Below are 23,601 nucleotides of genomic sequence, written 5' to 3'. Positions count from 1 at the left end.
CTAGCAGGTAATCGTAACAGTGCGGTAACAGAAACAGCCGCTGCTAAGTGTGCAAAATGAAATGAAGATAAAAAGTTCCCATTTTTTTACGTTACGCGGTGTGCGGCGGCCAGGCGGCGCTTGTTTGCGCTTGTTCAACTTCTTTTTTTTTAAAGCATTTCGTAGCATTAACGTCTCAATGCGAATAAATGTGTGCAGTGTGGTGTAAGTGCAATGATTGCTTTAAAGCTGTGAATTTGTTTTAAAAATGCGCCAAATGCAAAACAACAGCTACAATACAAACACAACAACAACGACATCAACGAAACGCAAGTGCGTGCTGCACAACAACAACAACAACACGCACCTAGTGCCAAAATTAGCCGGCACAGTCAGCGCACTTGTTTGAGTTCTCTGCCTGCTTATCGCTTCCGCCAAAAACAAAAACGAACACAAAAAGAAAACCAAATCAAACGAAACGAAACAACAGTCAACTAAAGAGGAAGCAGCAGCTGCAACAATTGTGCGTACGAACAGCAACAACAAGATGTACACATGACAAAAGCGCCATTAAGCATCAGCATCCTATATGTACATATGCGTGTATGTATGTATGTAATTTCAATTTGCCATACGCCTGAAAGATGCGTAGACCGTCCGCGTTGAGTCGCAATCATTATTTTGTGATCGGGCTGCTGCTGGGCCTGGTGCTCAGCTGCTATATACCGCAGGACATTTGGGAGCTGGTGCAGCAGGAGGAATGCCCGCAGGAGGTTGCCGAAAATTTGCTCATCGAACGTTTTGGCCAGGACTTTGAGCCGCATTTGAATTTGATTAATAAGCCGCTGGCGGCCAAAAAGCCGGTAAGTCGTAACAAATCCAACATCCATTTCAATCGCATTCAAGCGCTCGCCCTTGCGCTCTCTTTCTCTCTATGTCTTTATTCTGCACGTGGTCCACGCGCCAATTAGAGCGTGGCAAGCGTAGAGAGTACCCAATTCGAGTCCTAAATAGAGTTGAGCGCGTGTCTTCCGTGACACGAACACGACGCGCCCTCGTTAACAAATCAAATTTCGTGCTACCACAGAAATATGAGTAATATACCAAATATCAAATAATGCAAATGTTTAAAAGTAAAGAAGCTTTTATGAAAGCCATATATTTATTATTAAAAATAATAATTATAAAATATTTATTAACTTTTAAGTCGACCGAGTACGATTACAAACCTAAGAGTTCGAAACGCTGTTGTTTATATGATAAATAATATATAAATAATAAATTGCTCAAATGTAAAAAAATGTGCTAGTCCTGCCTTTTGCAACGTGCGTCTTTCCGAAATGTTGCTTGGGTTCCTGTTGGGAAAATCGACACGTGTCTTATGTATGTATGTATATAAATATGTAAATGCGAGCGCATATGCGCGATAGCGTTTGTGTGTGTGTGTGTGTAATTGTGCACATGGCTCATTATATCAAGCAATTTATTGACCTTCTTGCTTATCGCATTCGCTTTCGTACTTCGCCTACCACCTCATTTCAGGCAGAAAACACATGCATGTATATATATATATATATATATATATGTATGTTGCATGTGTATGTGTGTGCGTCAACAACGTCAGCGCAGACGTCACTTTTCATTATTTCGGCTTCAATTGCCGTTATCACCGCCTACGTTTTTATGCGGCATTCTCTGTGCAAAGACAAGATCAACAACTTCAAAAAGCCAGCAACCACTTTGCAGTCGCTCAGTTTAAATTTGGAAAAACCCATTTCTCTTAAAATTAACACCCGGCGTGCAGCAGCAGCAGCAGCAGAAGAAGCGGCAGCGGCAGCAAGAGCCATGCAACAGTTTGACAGCCACTGAAACCCGTTTAATTATTATGCGCTGTTAATGCGTTAATGCATTCATTTCTCTCTCTCTCTCTCTCTCTCTCTCTCTCTCTCTCTCTCTCTATCTCTTTCCCTTATGTTACACGATAAGAGTTAAATTTTTTGGCAATTACAGTGAGCGCCAATTTCAGCATTGCTTGCAAAAATTGATCATTAAAAAAAAATAAAAAAGAACATGCGATCGACAAAAATTCCACTGGCGCGCGAATAAATTACATTTAAATAAATAAACGCATTTCACTTATAAACCAGAACCAAGTAAATAACCAATGGCTGATACATGCATCATGCCATAACTACATACATACATACATACATACATACATACATATGCATGAGCATGTGTAAAATTGTACAGACATTTGTATATATGTGTACTTTTACCGGCATAAATCGAACGCTGCAAAATTTATTGAATTAAAGGCGCGAGCAACATGGAAAAACCAACAAAAATCGATTAAAAATTGCTATGCTCTCATAGACAGTACATTAAATATTTGATGTAGCATGTGACCAGTGTTGTCAAGTGCATTAACAGGGCTGCCTTTACTTGTTATTGAGAAGAAAAGCTAAACTAGTTTACAATTTCCATATTTCTGGCTCTTAAAATAACCAACATTAGGCTAGAAATTAGCTGAATTGGCAAGACGGCGTGTTACGTATTTTACTCTATCATGTTTGTATGTATATACATATACATACATACATATATTCTTACATACACCAATTGGAGGTTCTGCTTTTACGTACTTCCTTTTGTTGACCTTTAAGTGGGAATGCGCGGAATCGGAACAAATATGATATAAAAAATATTCCAAGCCAATTTCGTATTAAAATCAGGTAAACATTTCATAAACATATGAACTATATAAGGGTATTTGATCTGCGGTTTGCTTAACATTTTGAATACTTCATTATTTTCTTTCGGGCCATACAATTTTTGACTTTTTGTTTGCGAGCCGTTTTTTTTTTATTATTTTTATTTAGTTAACAATGCAAACGTTTGCGTTTTAATTAAGCAACCAATGTGAAAAAAAGTAAAAAAAAGAAATGTATGAACTTGATAAAAACAAAAAATGTTGGCACGTTTTTTTGTTTTTGGAAAATCAATCATCGATAATTATGACTGAAACAATAATGCGCAATTAGTTGCAAAGATTTCTGGCACTTTTAATAAATACGATAAACAATTAAGATGCCATATATATCTTTCGATTCTATTAATTTATTTGCCGCAGATGGTTTTATTCGTTCGTTAAATGCTCTTAATTAGATATATTATTAGTAAAGATTATGAACAGTAAAATTTTACTCTATTTTATAGCTCAATCCAATATTTTTCACTTTACAAACTTTAACAGCTTAAAGAAATGGAATTGAAACATTTTTGGTGCATGTTAAAAGTTAAAAGTACATGTTAAAGGAACAAATGGAATTCGAACAAGCTTGGCATTCGGTCAGATTTCATAAAAAAGTCAGTTGAATATCAAAATAAGTCAGGCTTAGTATATATATTAGTTCAGATATGCGAATAAAATTTAACCTAAAATCTTCGATTATAACAAAACTCAAGAAAACTTCAAGAGTCACAAAAGTTCAAGCTAAAAGCAGAGTTTAGCTTCGCTTTTGTCTTTCCCTCAACTAAATATTTTTCTTTCTCTTTTTGCTCAGGCTCTATTTATTTTTATTCCCATGCCTTATTTGATTTATGCTCCACAAAAAATCAACTTTAATAGTTGCTACAATTTTCCTATACAGTGTTGTATAACACGAAAGTTGTACAGTGCGTTTCGACAATCTTTAATCTGTACAATTTTTTTTTTTGCTCTCGACTTTAACGATGATTTGCGTTTCATGTGCTCGAAAATAATGTTTATTATTTCGACTTAATGGGCCAGTGTTTGTATGTATGTGTGGGTTTATTATTATTATTTTTGTTTAATGTGCGTAAGTTACTTAGTGGACGACACGAGCGAAAGATAATATTTAAAACTTGTTCGTACAAAAAACCAAAACAAAAAAAAAAAAAGAAACAGAAGAAAAAAACTTGAGCAAAAAAGTCGTTTTCCAGTCACTTAATACAAGTAAATGACAATAACACAAGTTTACTTAACACCATGTTGTTGTTGTTGTTGTCGTGGTTGTTGTTGTTGCCTAAGCAAACATACAGCATAGGGTATGAACAGGTACATGTATATATATATATATATATATATGTGTGTGTGTGTGTGTGTGTGTGTGTACACTGACTAAGTGCTCCGCTGAAACGTTAAAAAAAAAGTCAAAGAGAAAAAAGTGAAATCACATTTGTAGTTGACTGCGCACTTTGAACCTTTGACCCCCGGCATGTTTCAGCAAACAGATCTTTCATGAACAACGGATTATCTCACAAAAACTAACGAAAAGTACACAGATCGTTTTGGTTTTCTAGCTGGGAATCGAAATATTAATAAATACTTGCCGAAATCTGGCAAATGCACGATATAATATTCCGATTTTATTCGCCTTTCGTGCAACTCAATTTTAAGGTTTAAAATATGATAGAGTTGGTTCATGTGGAAAGAGTTTCCTGATGAATTAACTAGTAGTTGTTGAGTTAAGTCAATATATATTTGAAAACGAGAAAGTAAGGATATTTTCGGCACGCCGAAAATTTAATATCCTCACTGTTTTGCGGTTATGTGAATGTAGTAAATCTTTGATGAAACTATCTTGGAAAACCCAATACTTTGCCATAGAAAAACTCACTCTTCGATCGATTCTTTCTATATGGCTATAAAATATAGTCGACCGATATTGATTAGATTTGGCTCAGATGTAGGCAGCATAGCTTAAGTGCCTGGTTTGGTCAAGATATCTTGATAAATGAAAGAGTTTTCCATATAAGACCTTAAATATCGACCGATTAGACCTATGGCAGCCATATTATATAGTGCTTCGATGTGAATTAGATTGGGTATATACATATGTATAAGGAGCATAATAAAACTAATAAATGCCGAGTTAGGTCAAGATATCTTCATAAGCAAACATGTTTTCCACACAAAAACCTGCTTTTCCACGAATTGTTCCTATGCCAGCTATATGATATAGTGCTCCGATCCGTTTGGTTTCAAAATATGTACTGTCTGCAAAAGATAGACGGACTTGTGCAAAGTTTCAAGACGATAGCTTTAAAACTGAGAGACATGTCTATATCAACTCGGCTGTTGATGCTGATCCAGAATGTATATACTCTATAGAGATGGAGATGTCTCCTATGCTTTACACATTTCATGACAAAACTATAATACCCTTTACAAGTGTAAGAGTAGCCGGTTGGAGATACCCTCTACCCAGCTGCCGCACATGCATTCTTCTCTTAGCCACACGCCATGAAAAATGCATTCTTAATCAATTTTTGTCATACTTATAGGGATAAACTATAAAATTTATAGTGCTTTAATATATGATACATTTATGTATATACTAAAAATTAGATCCCTCCTGAACTGTGTATACTATCCTTTAATAATATATAGGGTATATATAGGGTATCACTGCTGTTAATATAAACTGACTGTTTGATCAAACTAGTTGCCTATGTAGGCACTTTTGAGTTGAAATTTAAAAAAATATAAAATAATATAAAAAATTGAAATAAATTAGTTAAATTTCGGTATACATGAGAATTTTTGATCCTTTTTCTCACTTCCTCGTTGGTTTATCCCAAACATTTTGTGGCTTTAATATGGCGAAGTGTAATCCTTGGATGATGCGTCGCCTGTGCATGATAATGCGGCAAAACTTTGCCAAAAGCTGTGAAGAGAAACTGAACGATCAGATCAACTTGGAACTTAAGGCCTGCCATCAATATTTGGCAATGGTAAGGCAGTGCATGGGCAAAAGATATGAATTCAGATATATAAAGGGATATAGGCATGTGCTATAGATGTTAATATGGGAGAGGATATAGAGGTTTAGCTAAAAATACAGATAAAGGTATATAGAATGCACATACAGAAAGATATAAGCATAGGCATAGGTAAAGCTATAAAGGTAGATATAGGCGAGGCTAGCTAAATATATATATAGGTATAAGAAAGGGCATACACATAGGTGGAGGTCAAGCTATAGCGTATAAGTATGGATATAGGTAATCTTATGTATAAAGATATTCGAACAAAACGAATATGGGTAAAGATATAAACATAGATATAGATGAAGATTAGGTATATCGGTGAAGCTATAGATGTAGATATAGGTTAAGATATCAATATAGATGTAGGAATATATATAAAAGATATTGAAAAAAATATACACTAAGAGCTGTCTCCAGGCAGCTTCTACGTTGCCCGTTTTTATACCCTTGTAGAGGGTATTGTAATGTCCGAATCCATAAAGTATACATATTCGGTATATATAATCATAGCAGATATATATATATATATATATATAGATATATATATATAAGATATATCTTGACCAAACTCGGCTTTTATAAGTTTCACTAAGCTTCCTACATATGTATATCCAAAATCTTATTAGCATCGGACCACTATATCATAAAGCTGCCATAGGAAGATCGGTCAAAAAGTAGTTTCTTAATATTCTCACATATCTACAAAAGGGAAATTTTTACAAGGGTATTAAATCGTCGGTGTGTCGAAGTTATTCTTACCTACTCGTTTTCCAATAAGTTTTAAATTGTCAAGATTTTTAGCTGACATTTAGTTTTCAAGTAAAATGTTGTCATAATTTGTTGCCATTAGATGAATTGTCTGTTCGCTTCAAGTGTTGGTTTTTGTAAAACAAAGCTAATTAAGATATATATATATATGTATATACAGGCCTATCATTTCGATCGCGCCGATGTCAGCTCGCCGGGCATCCATGGCTTCTTTCTGCAGGCCAGCGTCGAGGAGCGTGAGCATGCCGAGAAGATCATGAAGTATATGAATAAACGCGGCGGCACAATCATTTTGAGCGCTGTACCGGAGCCGGTGCCACAGTTCGAGGACGCGATGTCGGCCCTGAAGCAGGCGCTGCAAATGGAAATGGATGTTAATCAGCATCTGTTGGATGTGCACGCCTTGGCCGGCAAAGAGAATGATCCCAATCTGTGTGATTTCATTGAGGCCAACTTTCTGCAGGAGCAGGTCGACGGCCAAAAGGTATTGGCCGATTTTATAAGGCAATTGGAACGCGCCCAGAACGAGGTCGGCGACTATCTGTTTGACAAGTACATGATCTCCGGCTCGATGCATGGCAACGGCCAGCAGGCCAAGAAGCATTGAACCGTACGAATTTCGTTGGATCACATTCTACATACTGTTCGTGTTTGCTTTGTGACAGCTTAATTCCTCACAAATATACAACTTATCGGCGTTCCTGGAGCACAATATGTCTATAAATAAAGCCACTTATCAATTAGCTGTGTAAGCACCTAGAAAGCCAAGTCAAATGTTGGGCTGCGCATCATCGATCAGCTGATCGATTCAATCAATATTCAATTATCTCAAATCAGATCATGAGTAAGGCATTTTTTGCAACTATGTAGCAGCTAACAGTTTTAGAAATTCAACCATTTTGATATTGGAGAGCTAAACGCGATGCGATCTTCTTTGCGGAAGGCGATCACTTTTGACGGCAAGTGTTGATCAGCTGAGAAAAGGCCAAAAAAAACTCTCATTAAATTGTTTTAGGTGCTTTCATTTGCTTGATCGCAGTGGGGAATAGCTCAATAAAAACAAGAGAGCTCTGATCGGGAGTGCTCGACTCTAGGGAATACCCTCAACTTTCTGTTAACGACAACAAATGCAGCTTTAGCTAGGAGAGAGGGGGGGGGGGGGTAGCTATAAAATGAAAGGTACTCGATCTGTATATACCATTCAAATTTGGCGACTCTAGCTATTAGGACCTATGAAAGTCCTTAAAGAACACGCTTTCCATATCGTCTCCAGCTCTTTTTCGGACGGACATGCACCAGACTATATATACTTTATGGGGTCATTAGTTGCTTCCTTCTGCCTATTACAAACATTGACTGTTTTTTTAATCCATTTTTCAATGGGTTTCGGGTATGAAAAGGTGATCTTCAGCTAAAGAACGCAACACGAAAAGATCTGAGAATACTTTGAATATTAAGACCGTCAAATATTAATCGAAACGGGCAGCAAATGTTTCTTAAACATGATCAGTTGGTTTGTCAGAAACATAAAATCGTTCAAATGCAGCTTTACACTTTACAGAGTGTACCCAAACGAAACTCTTAACTCCAGAGTTTTGGATGCATATCTAGAATATCTAGAATCCTCAAATTTGATCCGTTCAGCTGTAAGCTTATGTAAAAGATATATTTCAATATATGTATATATTATCATCAATTTCTCTACGGCTAATACACACTTTTGATTTAGTTCAGCTAGATGCAAAGGCCAAGCGTGTAAATCTATTGAGCAGCTTTATTTTGCTGCCCTAATTGAAAGGCGCGTCGCATTTCCGGCTTAAGGCCTCACATGCTCGTATATACATATACATATGTTTATATGCCTTTTTCATGCATATGTCTGTGCATCTACATACATATACACACGCGCTCAATTAATTGTCATAAGCGCGAGACGAAGTCAACCGACCCGGCGATCTGGCATTTACAGCTAAACCAACAATAACAACAATAACAACAATAAGAACTAGCGATCTGTAACAAACTAGCCGACACCGCCTGCGCCTTTCTTTCAATTAAGATTTGTCAAATCCAATGCAATTCATATTGTCCACTTGGGTCTTGTGCTCGATTGAAAACGAGCCGAGATTGAGACACATGCAATATGTGATTCCATAAACACGTACATGCATACATAAATATCTATTTGTGGCAAGCACACAGTATATGCTATAAGTAATTGCACTTGCTGTGCACCTAGCTGTCAGCTAACGTCCAGGGCGGCTTACCCAAAGCATGCCCATTTCATAAAAATTCTGAATGAATTCGAATTACTTGAATCATTCGAATGCAGTTGCATAACCCAATTCATTTAGTTAACACCAATGCTTATGGGTCATGTATAGCTTATCGTTTTGGCAGCCTTCAAAGGTTTTCAGAATTAGTATTTGCATATGCAATTCGAATACATTCGAATCATTCGATTTAATCATAGTGATCAGTGTGAAATATTCACATCTCTCTATTGCTCAGGGGACACGCAAAGACAGCATTTCAAATACTTTGAATGAGTCCCCGTTTACTCGTACAAATTGATAAATTCGCATGCGGGTATAAATTTCGAATGGTATGAATGAATCAACCCAATTAGCTCGTAACATTTAGACAAATATGTTAGCTTTAATGTGGAGAAAACAATTACTTCATTAGTATAAATGTTCCATTATTACTATAACTAGAAACGGAAAGAATTTCAAAAGTGCAATCAATTAAAGTGGATATAATTGCACATTATGTGTCGATTAACTGGAATCATTTGTAACATTTCAATTGAATTATTTGTACTTATTGAGTGATTATTTGCCATACAATACACTCGATTTATTTAAGCAATTTCAATAATTTTCATTTGCTCGAATCATTCAAATGAATGCATTCGATTAACTTGAATCATTTGCCATACAATAGTCACATTGAATCATTTCCTTGAATGCATTCGAATAACTTGTATCATTTGTAAAATGTTAATTCGAATATTGAGTAATTATTTGCCATTCAATACACTCGATTTATTTGAATCATTTAAATTATTTTGAATCAATCGAATCATTTGCTAGAATGCATTTTATTTGAATGCATTCGACTAACTCGAATCATTTAATTAGCTTTTAATTTGTCTCATTTGTAAAATGTTAATTCAAATATTAAGTAATTATTTGCCATTCAATACACTCGATTTATTTGAATCATTTAAATTATTTTGAATCAATCGAATCATTTGCTAGAATGCATATTATTTGAATGCATTTGAATAGCTCGAATCATTTAATTAGCTTTTAATTAATTACTCATGTCATTATATTATGAACATTACTCGCACGTATGAATGAGCCAATGAGACAATGAAATTCATTTAACTATGGCTCACACTCACATATATATGCCCTATATGTACTGCAAACAGTTCATATTACGAGCTAGTTAAGCGCCAAGTAAATCAAATATTGAAATTGCATCTGCATGATTCAGTCCAAAAGCATTGCACTCCCTATGAGTAGTTGTTTATGCGCAACAATATTCATTCATTCATAGCAATCGCATACAACACCCAAAGAAGCAGCCTTTTTATGGGCCATATATAGATATACATACATATATGTATTGGTACATTATGTACACAAATGTACATAAAAACGTATGATTGTGGGCAAAAGTTATCTTAAGATTTATTTATTATACCCAACGCCGACCAGAAACCGTATCTCAGACCCTTGCTCATTGGCCAGAAGCCATATAATTTGTCAACTTAAACCCATTTTCGACTGACTCATCGGCCAAATTGTGGCTCCAATTGGACCGGCTGCATCCAATTGTGTAAATTGTAAACCAGGTAGAGGGCAAAACTATGCGACGCGACGCAGCGTCGACGCCAATACGGCACAAATAAACATAATTCAATATCAATGTTTAATTAAATTTGTGGAATGGAAAATGGGAATATTTTGTTGTCATTCGTGACGTTGCCCACGGCTCACTTATTTTTGTTGTAGTCTCTCCTTCTGGCCGATAAGACAGCTCTTTGATAACGCTCAACGCTTGGCATAAACGCCTGCTCGTTGTATGGCTAATGTTAGCTAGTTTCGCAACTATCAATTTGAGGAAAATTAAAAAAAAAAAATAATACAAAAAATAATCGTACAAGCACACATCGAACTATTCTTTTTTTTTCCTACTTCCGTTGGCTGCTGTTACGTCACAAGGTTGTTGTCATGTCTATCGCTTATCAATAGTAAAAAGTATTAAAAAAAAAAAAAAAAAAGAAACCCGTAAAACAAGCATTGAAATTTGCCCAGCCACGTGCCCCAACAAGCTTACGCATCTAAGTTCACTTAGAGAGTCCATGAATATTTTAAATTTTGTGATTTTACAATGATTTCGCTTATAATTCGCAACAGGTTCTCACAAGATTCAGTTGACTGACACTGCTCGAAACAGTGGTAATGAAACACGCCAGCTTCAAGCTCATGCTGTAACTAAGAGAGTGACTAGAAGTAAGATAGAGAGAGACGTCGAGAGGAATAGAGTGAAATATTGCTTAAAAAGTGAGAGTATTAGATAGTTTTCGTAGAGGAGAGTATTAAAGGTATTTAAAGTCAAATGAAAAAAGAAAGATCGAGATAATAAGATAGGGAGCAGTAAGGAACGGGAGAAAGAAAGTACAAGAAAATAAACAGGTGTGGGAAAGTAAGAAGCAATTGAACAGGGGAGAAACTAAAAGAGAAAGGCGCCCTTTCGGAAGTGCTCCCAAAAAAAAGTGAGGCAGTTAGAATGCGGATGCGAATGTGAGTGTAAAGAAGAAAAAGTAAGAGGGGCAAAATTATGTAGAAAGAGGAGTTAGAAAGAAGGCAGCCTAGAGAGAGAGACAAAGACAATGAGATAGTGCTAGGCGGTAAGAGAGAGCCAAAATCTTAAGAAGAGGAAGACTAAGAGGAGCAAACAAAAGTAAGAAGCTGCTAAAGAGAATTCTAGATTCAGATTCCCTAAACGTTGGAGGGAGAGAGAGTTAGTAAAGGAGAGGGAGAGAGTAAGTAGAAGAGAGAGAGAGGGAGAGAGCTAGTAGAAGAGAGAGAGGGAGAGAGTAAAAGGATGGAGAAGGGAGAGAGTGACTAGAAGAGGGAGAGATAGAGTGAAGAAGAGAGAGAATGAGTAGAAGAGAAAGGGTGAGTAGAAGAGAGAGATAGAGTAAAAGCGCAACAAAAAAAAGGGAGAGCAGAAAATCGAGTTAAAAATACTCAGCTGTAACTGACTGACGTTAACTTGTTCGTTAATGTGAAATTATTAATTTAAAAATAACGGCCGTTCTCCTCTGCGATTCTCAAAAATTCAAGTAGGGCCTGCCCAATTGACTGAAATCTTAGTGATTTTTTTTTTCTTGTTGATGTGATTAACAGTTCGTATAAAGTCTAGTGCAATGTTAAAATAAAAATGTTGTTTCTATTTAAAATTAACGGCTGTCGTTCTCTGCGATTCTCAAAAATTCATGTAGGGCCTGCCCAGTTGGATGAAATTTTTCTTTTTTGATATGTGACTAACAGTGGCAGCAAACTGAAAGTGTAATGTGAATTAAAATGACACTGGCCACTAGCGGAGTCAGTCTGAAGGTAAAACTATCTTGTACATATTGCTTTATTCTCTTCTAATGCTTTATATGATCTTAAATCTAAACTAGACTAACTAAAGTTAGAGGCAAATTCCACACCTTCGCCTCAGTTCTTGTTGATTCACAATTTCCTGCTGCCGATTCTGCTAATTCATATGAAATCGCTAAAAGCCAAAGCAAATATGTTGCCTGGACAACGTTGTGCATTAGAAAATTCGAAATTAGATTCGGAACGGTCAATGTTTGCTTTCGATTTTCAATTATTAATTTCGTGGAATTTGCATGCATCATTTGCCCGCCAACACACACACACACACAAATAAACAGACATTGTGCATATTTTGGAAAGTATTTTAATTTACCCCCACAAAAAGCTAAATAGATTAAATATTTTTCGAATGCTGCTGCAGAGAGGGGGACTGCTCAGTGGCAGGGGCTTGTTAGTGTGTGTGTGCGTGTGTGTGTGTGTGTGGCAGCTAGGCAAATGTTTACCTGTTGTGCCGCTGTGTGTTGTGTTTAGATATTTACACAATTAATTGCGTACAGTCCGGAGCTATTGCTGTGGCATAAGTTGCCGTAGTTTCGGCACAAGGTCATCTTCGCTTTGCATGCGAATCAAGCGGGAACTGTCCCTGTCCGGCGGGCTGTTTGCCTTTCAATGGGTGCATTGGCCATGACAGCTCGCTGTCAGCTTTAGCTGACAATTAAAAACCGTTCATTAAAAATATAAAAAAAAAGGGGGAAAAAGGTTCTGTTCGAAACTCCCGACTATGGGGATACCCTGAACCCTCTTTTTCCAACAGGCGTATAAAATAAAAGATACTTGATAATATATACTATTCTAGAAGCTACATGTCAAGCTTGATGATTTTAGCTCTTATTATTTACAAAAATTGCTCAAAAACAGGATTTCGATAACTTTATCGATTACTTGGAAACGGGGCAAGTTATCGAATATCGGAAACAAACTCGATCTGCGCGGGCACTAGGAGGACCTACAGCTAAAATTTCAAGTCTCTAGCTCTTATAGGTTCTGAGATCCTTGCGTTCATACATACGGACAGACGGACAGAGAGACGGACAGACAGACGGACATGGCTAGATCGACTCGGCTGTTGATGCTGATCAAGAATATATATACTTTATGGGGTCGGAGATGCTTCCTTCTGCCTGTTACATACATTTGTACAAATACATAATACCCTTTTTACCCATTTTCAATGAGTTAAGGGTATAAAAAATTGAAATGATTTGTTAATCACAAATTAGCAGAGCAATAGCCGATCATAATATACCCTGTATGCGCAAACCAAAAGCAAGCATATCTGTTTGCTGCCACAACTTACGAGAGATGGAAAAGCAGAAAGCATTTTTTCTTACATTTATATCTATATCTATATAAGTCCTACGATCGAAGAGCCCAAAGTAGCTAAAGCTGGCGAATTATGCTCCAATTAACTGAAAATTTGTTTTTTGATTTTTATTTTATTTGCCCCTTAAGACTATAAATTGGTTCAAATTAATTATATATATAGCTTCCTTTGTATATTGTGCGTCGAAAGAGACAAACTTTAGGTTGGTTTTTGTCTTAAATCTATGCGTCTCAGTCGGATTAAGCTATATATAAATCCATATCACATTCGGTTTTATTAAGAAGAAGAAGAAGAAGCTAACATAAGAGCAAAAATACTTTTGATATACAGCCTTAGGGACGCAGTTATTCTAAGAGCTGGAGCCCTCAAGTTTGGCATGTGTGGCTTTGCGTTCCGATTTTTGCCATCTTTTAGCCCTGAGAATTGTATATATGTATTGGGTAAAAGTACAGAGAAAGGCTATGTACAGCTATGTATATTCGAGTAATGTATGCCTGCGCAGCTGGGCAACAGGGTATCTACCAATCGGGCACACTTCATTTCTATAGCTGATCTTTCGTCATGAATATTTCAACATAATGCCATCAATTTTGTACAGGGCATTTGGCAGTCGTGCATGCTGCTTAGTGAGTGCAACTAACTAGACAAGCAATCTTTGTGCTTGTTATTAGCGCTAATTGCTGCTCACCAAAGCCGCAATCCAAAGCCGTTCACTAGCCACGCCCCCCTCAATGCAGGCGCAATAGCTTGGCTACAAAATAAAAAAAAACCCCTCCGAGCTAGCTGGGCACAAGGTTCAAGGGTCAGGCAGTTGCATCTGACGTCAGTGTCTAAAAACGCAAATATATAAAAGAAGCAGAAAATCGGTTACATAAGCAACAAAAACAATTTTCGGCTCGGCGAAGCTTAAATACGCTTTTTAGCTGTTCCCATGGGACGCATATGAAATGTAAGTTCGATTCGAAAAATACTAGTTGAAAAGTTTTCCTATGTAAAAACTCTTTTCTAGTGCTATATAATATAGTAGTCCGATATTGCAAAGATTTTGCTTATAAGTGAGGATAAGGCTGATAAAGAGTTGTTATATGATGATATATGACCGATAGTTCCTATTCAAGACATGATATAGCCAGGTCCGTCTGTGTGTTTCTATCGAATCGGATCGATATATCTATTCCCAATGGGGTCGTTTCACTTTTCGTTACCAAATTATGATACCCTTCTAAAAGGTTATAAAAACGGCGAACTTGCGCGAAGGCCGTCACTTTATGGTCCCATAAAAAGTGGCATTAAAATGTATTTGTAATTGGCCATAAAATTTCATTCAACTACCGACGGTCGCCTCTAAAACAAACTTAAGCTTGACTACGAGCCAAGGAAGCAGCACGTTCTATTGGGGAATTATGTCATAAATACTCTTCAGACTTATAGCATATGTACTAACCATATTATATTCCGATCTTAGCCTTACAAAGGCGTTGTCTTTATTTAATAACGCCGACTGATTATTTCCAGGTTTAGCTATATGATATTGTACGTAAAATGTTGCCAGTTTGAGAGTTTGTGAGGAGATTAATGAAGATCATGTAATTGGTTCAGTTAAAATTCCATGAAATCAAAAGTTGTTAAATATATATATTGAATTATTGACCAATCAGAGTTATATAGAGTTCTAATTTTGATAAGGCTACTTAAATGAAGGGAGCATAATAAATACCATTTATTATAGGGTTAAGCAATATATCTGGAGTTCCCGACAACATTATTTTTGGTCCAAATTCATGTAAAAATAGTACTCTCAAATATCATATAGAGACATAGGTCAAAATTTCCCACCCCCATAAGTCGGCCAAATCTCTTCCGATTTGCTCGAAGTTTGGCTTTTTGCTTATGGCTTGGATTCTGTATAAATTTGTCATCTTAATCTGGGAATATTATTTTTGGTTCAAATTCATGTAAAAATAGTACTCTCAAATATTCTATAGAGACATAGGTCAAAATTTCCCACCCCCATAAGTCGGCCAAATCTCTTCCGATTTGCTCGAAGTTTGGCTTTTTGCTTATGGCTTGGATTCTTAATAAATTTGTCATCTTAATCTGGGAATATTATTTTTGGTTCAAATTCATGTAAAAATAGTACTCTCAAATATCCTATATAGACATAGGTCAAAATTTCCCACTCCCATAACTCGGTCAAATCTCCTACGATTTTTATAGGATTGGGTCTTTGTTAATGGCTTGGTCTCTAAATCAATTTAACATCTAAATCTAACATGATTATAATTGTTTTAAGGTTTTGTCGATTTGCTTCGAGCCTTTATTCAAAGCTCTGCATAAGAACTTCGTGAATACGTGTTTCAGCGGTTTGGGAAATTTCGTCCGCAACAGTAGTAAATTGGCTTACCGTCGGATCGGTTCCAAACTCATTTTCAAAGATCTTTGAGAGCATTTATATTATACGTATACCCGCTAGTTTATTTATATGTATGTATATTGCTTATTGCTTACGCATATTGCTCAACTATTTTTGCCCGACGTTCGAAGTATTTTTATTTCAAGCATTTCTTTCTCAGAAGAGCTCAACTCATGCTCATAATCGTAAACGCTTTATAGAGCACGTTGAACCTCATGCCTAATAAAGACCCAGATTCAAATAGATAGGAGTACTATTATTACATATTATTTTTTCTCTCTCCTCTTTTTTTTTTTTTTTTTTACATTTTTTGAGGAACACAGTAAAGTAAATAAAGAAGACGAAGAAAAAACTCGTACTTCGTTTACTCGCATATGAATAACATAATCATCAGATCGTCAAGAACCACTTTTTAAGTGGCCACTTGAGCTGCCCGGCATTTTGTGATTGTCTCTGATGGGTCTGAGTTCTCAAGTGGCCGAATGTGTAGTCCGTGCAGCTTGACTAGATCATTTTAATGGGTACAAAATACTTATGATATTGTCCTTTAGCTTAGCGCTTAAAACAATGATCATTGCGCTAAATAACTCTATCAATGAAGATATGCTTAACAATGGACGTGTACTATATTTTTAAATATAATTTATTTAAACTGAACCGATTTTTTAAAATCCCTTTCATCTTCTCGGTTTTCTTTATGGTTCATGAGTCGAACTCTTATTTTCTAAATTTTTCAATTGTAAACATTCTTTAAAACTATATTTTTCAATAATATTCAATATATTCTCGAACATTTTTTGAACGAAATTCGTGCAGTTCCGTTTCAAGCTCAAAAATAGCTGTTTTTTTGAAGACTTCTCTCGGTTCGGTTCATAGCTTTAAAAGATCGAATTCCCGCTTCGAACCGGTTCGATGCAAAAGCGGTTTTTAGGAACTCTTTCGGTTCGGTTAACAGCTTTAAAAATTGGAATTCCCAGCTCGAACCGGTTCGAAGTTAGGATTGGGCTTTGCTGTTTTTTGCAGGATTCTTTCAGTTCGGTTCAAGCTTTGAGAACTGGAATTCGCAGCTCGAACCGGTTCGTTTCAAAAGCGGTTTTTGAGGAATCTTTTCGGTTCGGCTAACAGCTTTCAAAATTGAAATTCACAGCTCGAACCGGTTCGATTCAAAAGCGATTAGTGTTGGATATTTAAACATTTTCTAATCCAAAGGTTTGTTTTGTCTCTTTTCCTTTTGGGCAGGTAAAAAATGTGCTCCGCCCGCGGTATTACTCCTCGGAGTTGGGCATACGTGAGAAAATCTTTATTGGTGTGATGACGTCACAGGAGAACATCAACAGCTATGCGACCGCCTTCAATCGCACCACCGCCCATCTGGTGAACAAAATCAAGTTCTTCATCAACGCAGACAGCGCGAAGACCAACTACCAGCTGAAGAACATTGTTGGCTTCACAGACACGCGCGAAAGCCGCCGACCATTCTATGTGATCAAATATATTGCGGACAACTATCTGGACGACTATGATTACTTTCTGCTGGTGCCGGACAATGTCTATGTGGATGCGCGCAAGCTGACAGCGCTGCTCTATCACATGAGCATCACCTTTGACCTGTATATGGGCGGCACGCGTGTTGGCCTGGGCGATCCATCCACCGATGGCAATGGCGATGCAGATGCGCCGCCCTCTGCTGGCAATGCTGGCGATGAATCTTTGAATGATTCTGGCGCTGCGGGTCTCAGTGATCGCAACTATTGTGCCCTGGAGGCGGGCATACTGCTTAGCAGCAGCGTCATCCGCAAGATGCGCAACAACTTGGATCGCTGTGTACGCATTGGCATTACGAATGATCACAGTGTCAATATTGGGCGCTGTGTGAAGTATGCGAGTCGTGTGGCTGGCTGTCAAGAGAGTTTTCAGGTGAGAAACAGTTGAAAAACCCTTACATTTTGGGCATACATACATGATTCATACTTACGAGTTACCGTTTAGCATGTAGCATCGGAACGTGAGGGATTGGAACAAGTGTAAAGTTCATTTACACCAGAAATTAGCAGGCAGCTTAACAGACTTAACAAATTAACATTTGTCGCTTGCTGTCTGGCAGCAGCTGTTAGCAGTTTTAGGAGCACTGCTGTCTGCAGCAACCAGCAAATAGAGCATACGCACAAACACACGTTGCTGTGTATACATACGTAGTGTTTGCATGTGTGTGTGTGCTTGTGTTTGTGCGAGTTAATTTGCCGTTTGCTTGTCGTGTGATCTTTTCTGCTTCCTACACGCCGTTTTATTTATTTAAACAATTTGCCGTTGACTAAAAAGACGCACACAGAGAGAGAGAGAGAGAGATAGAACAAGGCAAACACACACACACACACACCCATATACAAGCAGAATGCCAGAAAAGAACATAAAAACAAAAAAATCAGTTCATTGATACACAAAAGTGACCCTGAAAAGAGCATCAGCGTTGGCAGCGGCAGCGGCAGAACGAAATGTGATGCGGAAAGTGGAGAGTTCAAATGAGAAAAAGAAAGACAGAACGAAAACAAAAAAAAAACAGAAGTAAAGCAACTTCAAAGTCTTCGTGTTGTTAAACGTTTCAGAGCTGTTTGCCGGCTTGTGGCAGGCATTCAGCGGACATGCCACCAGCAGCAGCACCACTTGATGGACAGTTTATTTAATTTCCAAGCAACGGCAACGGTCTGAAGAATTTTTTAAACGGGTATGTGTGTGAGCAGGAAGGTTAAGACTGGGCAATAATGTGAGGTGACGCTTGCGATCCATAGCCAATTGGAAGTGCACTCGACGAACAGTTTGACAAGCGCTGGCGGCGCTGCTCTGATTAGCTTTACTGCGCTGGGTGGCATCTACATATTTGCGTTAATTAAAGTAGTTGCTGTTTATTTATATCAGCAGGGAATCGCATTTTGCACACGCAATTTAGCAGGAAATTTTATTTCCTTTTGGTTTTACACATATACATACATACATACATACATGAATGAATGTATATATATGTATGTGTGTGTGTGTGTGCATAAAACGAAACGCAGGGCCAAGAACTTGACGCACGTCTTTCACTTGAATTTCGTTTGTTTGGATTTTGGGTTTATTTATGCGGCTAGCAGGCACCGTGGAATGATTTATGTACATACATGCATATGTATGTATGTAATTTATGCGTGTGTGTATGTGTGGACGTGTTGATTTCTGTTTTTATTTCAATTTTAAACAGTAACTGTATTTTATGCTCTTAAAACTAAGAGCTTAAAGAGCCTACCCGAAGTGGATTTCAGCTTACAGGGTGTACTTTAGGTCGAATGCAATACTCTAATGCGCTCTCATTTAACTGTTATTTCTGTTTAGCAGCATCTTCAAAAGTGCCGTTACGATCGCTTGCTGCAATTGCCTCTTCTGCCACTTTTTAAACATATTGCCATTTAAATTGATTAATGTGCGCCGGCAAATTAACTAGTCGCATTTGCTGCGAAAAACAAAAAAGGAGAAAAGAAACCCAGAAATGTTTTATGTTTTATGACGCGCTGCTGTTTGTTGCAAATGGCAGAGACGCCCTAATGGGACATGCCGGATGCCTCCTCTAAACTAACTCGCATCCAGCGCTTGCCGTCACCAACTGTTAGCATGGCACTGTTAATTTAATTATGCGCCGCGCCCCCCACCCTGGCGAACGGGCAATGGGAATGAAAATGCCAAACGAGAACGGGAATGGAAAGGGAAACGGGAATTGCGGGAATGCTTAATGTGATCGTAAATGCGACACGCCGATAAAGGAAGTTTATTGTTTTGTGATCTGTAGAACTCATGCTCATAACTGTATCATGGATTCTGGTTTGGGTCCGGGTCAGCTCCCTTTTTTTTTTAGATTTTAATTTCATGGAATATTTGACGGCGCCGTTCTAACTCATTTTTTTTTATTTTTAATTGTTCAGGGTATGCGCCAGTACAGCTATGCCTTGAATACAAAATCGCGCCACTATAAGGATCTCAGCATACTGGCCAAGGAGCCGGCATTTCGCAATGCTACAACAGTTTATCCCGTGCAGACGCCGGAGGATTTCTATCGCCTGCACGCCTACTATTCCAAGGTAAGTACTCGATGTAATTCTAATGTATATATTCAGTAATAAATTCCGTTAGCTATTCAAAATGTTTTGCATACAACATGTGTTCCCATAACCGTACAAAGCCACCGCGTCCTGTTATGGGAGCTTTTACAGTCAAACAACCATACAGATACTTGTTTATTACATTTTTATAAACGGGTATTAACATAGAGCAGTTAACCGTTCACTGTTAACTACATAGCTTGCATTCAAAGGTGAAAGAAAGGAGGAGGCAAAACGTATGTGGTAAAAATGAAACAGAAAACTCCATAAAGAGAGCTAAAACTTAACGAAAGAAAAGAAACTGGATAAATCCCATGTTTAACCATGTTGCTTACATTAAAATAAATGTATAATAACATTGAGCTGTTAAGTGCTTGGAGACGGAATAGGAACGGAATAACGATAACAGTATAATTAATATATAGAATAAGTATAAACAAACGTAAAGTTCGCTAATAAAAACAAAAATTGAATCTGAAAACAAAATGACAAATTCAATTAATTATTATGAATTATTGTTTATTGATTTACATTACAATCGCGATAACATTTGCATGTCAAGATGCATAACATGGCACTGTTAAGCGTGTGCAGTGTCCGTTAAGAACTGTTAAAACGATAAAAATTTAAATGTTCGTTTCTTGTTTTGCGATTACAGCACCATCTGGAGCTGGTGCAGCAGCGCGGCTATGCGCTGGAACAGAAATCGTATCGGATTGCCAACGGCAGCATCTCCAACAAAATACTCGAAATCCGTTGGCCATTGGGCGTGCCGCCGCCCAGTGCGCCAGAGACGCGCCACGATATGCTCACCTGGCAGCTGCTGAATGGAACACACAGTTTTCTGCCGAACGCCAATGCGGATCGTGCGGTGGCGCCGCTCAGCCGCATCGAGGCACTGGACTTTGCCAAGGTGCTGGATATAGCGCTGCAGTATACCGCCCAGAAGTACCCGAAGCTGCGTTACCAGGATCTGCACAGCGCCTATCGCAAATTCGATGCGACGCGCGGCATGGACTATCAACTGCATCTGAATCTGTACGAGGGTGCCACACCACCCAAGCGTCTGCTGCTCAAAAGCTTTGAGGTGGTCAAGCCACTGGGTCGGATCGAGGTGGTCCCATCGCCCTATGTCACGGAGAGCACACGGATTGCGATCCTCGTGCCGGCATTTGAGCATCAGGTGACCGATGCTCTCGATTTTGTGGCACAATACGAGCGCGTCTGCATGGCCAACCAGGACAATACCTTCCTGCTGCTGGTGAGTGCAATCGATTGCCGGCTAGTCGGTCACTCTTGGCTCTCGTACTCATATGTAGTATATTTAAATTTTCAGATATTTCTCTATCGCTTCGACTCGCCCAGCAAGGGCGACGATGATCCCTTCAAGACTCTGAAGAAGTTGGCCTTGGATTTATCCACCAAATACAAGACGGATGGCTCACGCATTGCCTGGGTGTCCATACGGCTGCCGGAGCAGCTGAGTGCACCAATTAAGCCAGACGATTGGCTGCTGCACGCCTCCATGTACGGTAGCCAGCAGTTGCTCAGCCTGGCCGTTGCGGATCTGGCGCTGCCCAAGCTGGGGCTCGAGTCGCTGGTGCTGCTGGCACCGCCGGGCATGCTCTTTCGCACGGATTTCCTCAATCGTGTGCGCATGAACACCATCCAGGGCTTTCAGGTCTATGCGCCCATCGGCTTTCAGCTGTATCCCTGCAGCTGGGCGCATTTCTGCAAGGAGTGCGACACCTGCGACATTAGCCAGAGCAGCGGCTACTTTGATCGCCAGAATCACGATGTCATCGCCTTCTACAGTCGCGACTATGTACAGGGTAAAAATCCAACCCCCCTCCCCCCCCCCCCCCCCCTGTTCGATCTATGGCGTTAACTCATTTGGGCGTTGGCCTGTTTTTGTTTGCAGCTCGCAAACTGTTGGATCCCCTGGGTCTGCCCATAATGCGCAGCGATCTGGACATTGAGCAGCTGCTGCTGCAGGCACCGCAACGTCCCGCCGGCGTCGAGAGCATCCTGGACATGTTTGTTGCCGCACAGCATACGGTGCACATATTGCGCGCCGTTGAGCCACATCTGCGCTTCGGCCTGGCGGTCCGGAGTCATTTGGCGCGCGGCGGTTCGCTGCCGCCGACGTTGCCCCCGGATGGGTGTGGCCGGCAGCAGTGCATCCATTTGGCGTCGCGCAAACAAATCGGAGATGCAATCATACGCTACGAGGATAAAAGTATTCTGCAAAAGTAGGCAGCTGCAGCTGCAGCTGTTATACTGTTATACATTATAGAGATATCATCAGTTCCTTGCTAAACATACATACATATATATATCTATATATGTTGCCAAGAGTGTGCGTGTGCGTGTGCGTGTATTGATGTGTGTGTGTGGGTGTGTGTGTGCGATTAGTTTTAAACAATTTTTGTTGGTTTTCTCCTTTTTTTATTGTTTGTAAATGCCTTGCTTTAAAGTGAAACTTTTAATGCTCAAAATGGTAGACAAGAATTGTTATATAATTAGTGCTCAAACGGGGGATGGGGGAGGGGGGGGCTTTATTGGGTTTGGTTGGGCGGGGTGGGTGGGTATATGAGAGGGGGAGCAGGAGGGGGACTTGTTGCTGCCAACTAGTTTGCTTAAGCTTAAGCATATACTATACATATAAATTATTAACTATATCGAAAGTAGTCTGTAAGCTGCCTAGCAAGTGTGTTGTATAACAGTTGTATAACAGTCAAACAACAGCCAAGAAATTAGCCAATATTCCAGTTCCAATATAGCTTGTCATTTGCCGCTCTCATTTAGCCAATATATACATACATACATATATAAATAATTTATTAATCTATAAACATAAGCATGTAATTATAACTTGCCGCAAATTCCTATATATACTTTTATATTTAGTGCATAGCTAAGTGTTATACTGTGTATGTATATATACACACACATATATATATATATATGTAATATTATATATCACTAAGTTTAACAAGTGGCTGTTAAAGTAAATTCCAATCTGAACTGCAAATATGCCGACTTTGCCAAAATGAATGTGGCCAAAATCTTGCCTCACCTCAACTGTTATAATCGTACAACAACAACATGTGCAACATTTATAAACATTTTGCAGTTTCTAGTATTTAGGCAAATATTGTAAACTGTTATAAATATGACACTATTCCAAAAAGCACGCATGTCTATGAATATACTATTGTCTACTTGTTAACTGTTATATTGAGTTCAATTGTTAACAAAAACACGAACGCTGTTATACAATTATTTACAATTATATAAAATAATTTAGTAATTTCAGACAAGTATCGCAAAAATTAATTGAAAACTGTTATATAAATTACTAGCCAGCGTGGAGATTATACTATTTGCAACGATTTCTGTTAAAAATTTAAGATGATATAGCATGTTATACAATTTCTAACTGTTATACTGTTGAGTTCTGCTCTACTTGATATAAAAACAAACGCTGTTATTAAAAATTTAGTA

At 38.4% G+C, this 23,601-nt stretch overlaps 3 protein-coding genes across 3 annotated transcripts in view; all 3 read left to right on the top strand.

Moving 5' to 3' along the window:
• HUWE1 (HECT, UBA and WWE domain containing E3 ubiquitin protein ligase 1) overlaps positions 1-23,601 on the top strand; it is a 106,855-nt gene that overhangs the window by 29,165 nt on the left and 54,089 nt on the right. The window lies entirely within an intron of this gene.
• Positions 82-22,592, top strand: Chpf (Chondroitin polymerizing factor). Its single transcript, XM_064699458.1, has 6 exons — positions 82-842; positions 17,207-17,884; positions 19,918-20,073; positions 20,753-21,355; positions 21,431-21,926; positions 22,016-22,592. Exons 1-6 carry the CDS (start codon positions 624-626, stop codon positions 22,348-22,350), a joined length of 2,487 nt encoding a protein of 828 aa, XP_064555528.1. The 5' UTR covers positions 82-623; the 3' UTR covers positions 22,351-22,592.
• On the top strand, positions 5,479-7,306 carry Fer3HCH (Ferritin 3 heavy chain homologue). The gene is made up of 2 exons (XM_064699461.1): positions 5,479-5,739; positions 6,704-7,306. The coding sequence occupies exons 1-2, from the start codon at positions 5,539-5,541 to the stop codon at positions 7,148-7,150; spliced, it is 648 nt and encodes a 215-aa protein (XP_064555531.1). The 5' UTR covers positions 5,479-5,538; the 3' UTR covers positions 7,151-7,306.

Source organism: Drosophila montana, unplaced genomic scaffold (genome assembly GCF_035044405.1).
Source record: "Drosophila montana isolate Dmon_TW-CO22-7 unplaced genomic scaffold, ASM3504440v1 contig_920_1, whole genome shotgun sequence".
Taxonomy (NCBI): Eukaryota; Metazoa; Arthropoda; class Insecta; order Diptera; family Drosophilidae; genus Drosophila; species Drosophila montana.
Note: the sequence above shows the minus strand (reverse complement) of the source record. Positions and strands in the feature narration are given on the sequence as shown.

Excerpts from the sequence above, each read along its gene's own strand:
- Fer3HCH (XM_064699461.1), top strand. The coding sequence starts at position 5,539 with ATGAGAATTTTTGATCCTTTTTCTCACTTCCTCGTTGGTTTATCCCAA. Across the intron at positions 5,740-6,703 it reads GCCATCAATATTTGGCAATG|GCCTATCATTTCGATCGCGC; the intron begins GTAAGGCAGTGC and ends ATGTATATACAG.
- Chpf (XM_064699458.1), top strand. The coding sequence starts at position 624 with ATGCGTAGACCGTCCGCGTTGAGTCGCAATCATTATTTTGTGATCGGG. Across the intron at positions 21,356-21,430 it reads ACAATACCTTCCTGCTGCTG|ATATTTCTCTATCGCTTCGA; the intron begins GTGAGTGCAATC and ends TTAAATTTTCAG. Across the intron at positions 21,927-22,015 it reads CAGTCGCGACTATGTACAGG|CTCGCAAACTGTTGGATCCC; the intron begins GTAAAAATCCAA and ends TTTTGTTTGCAG.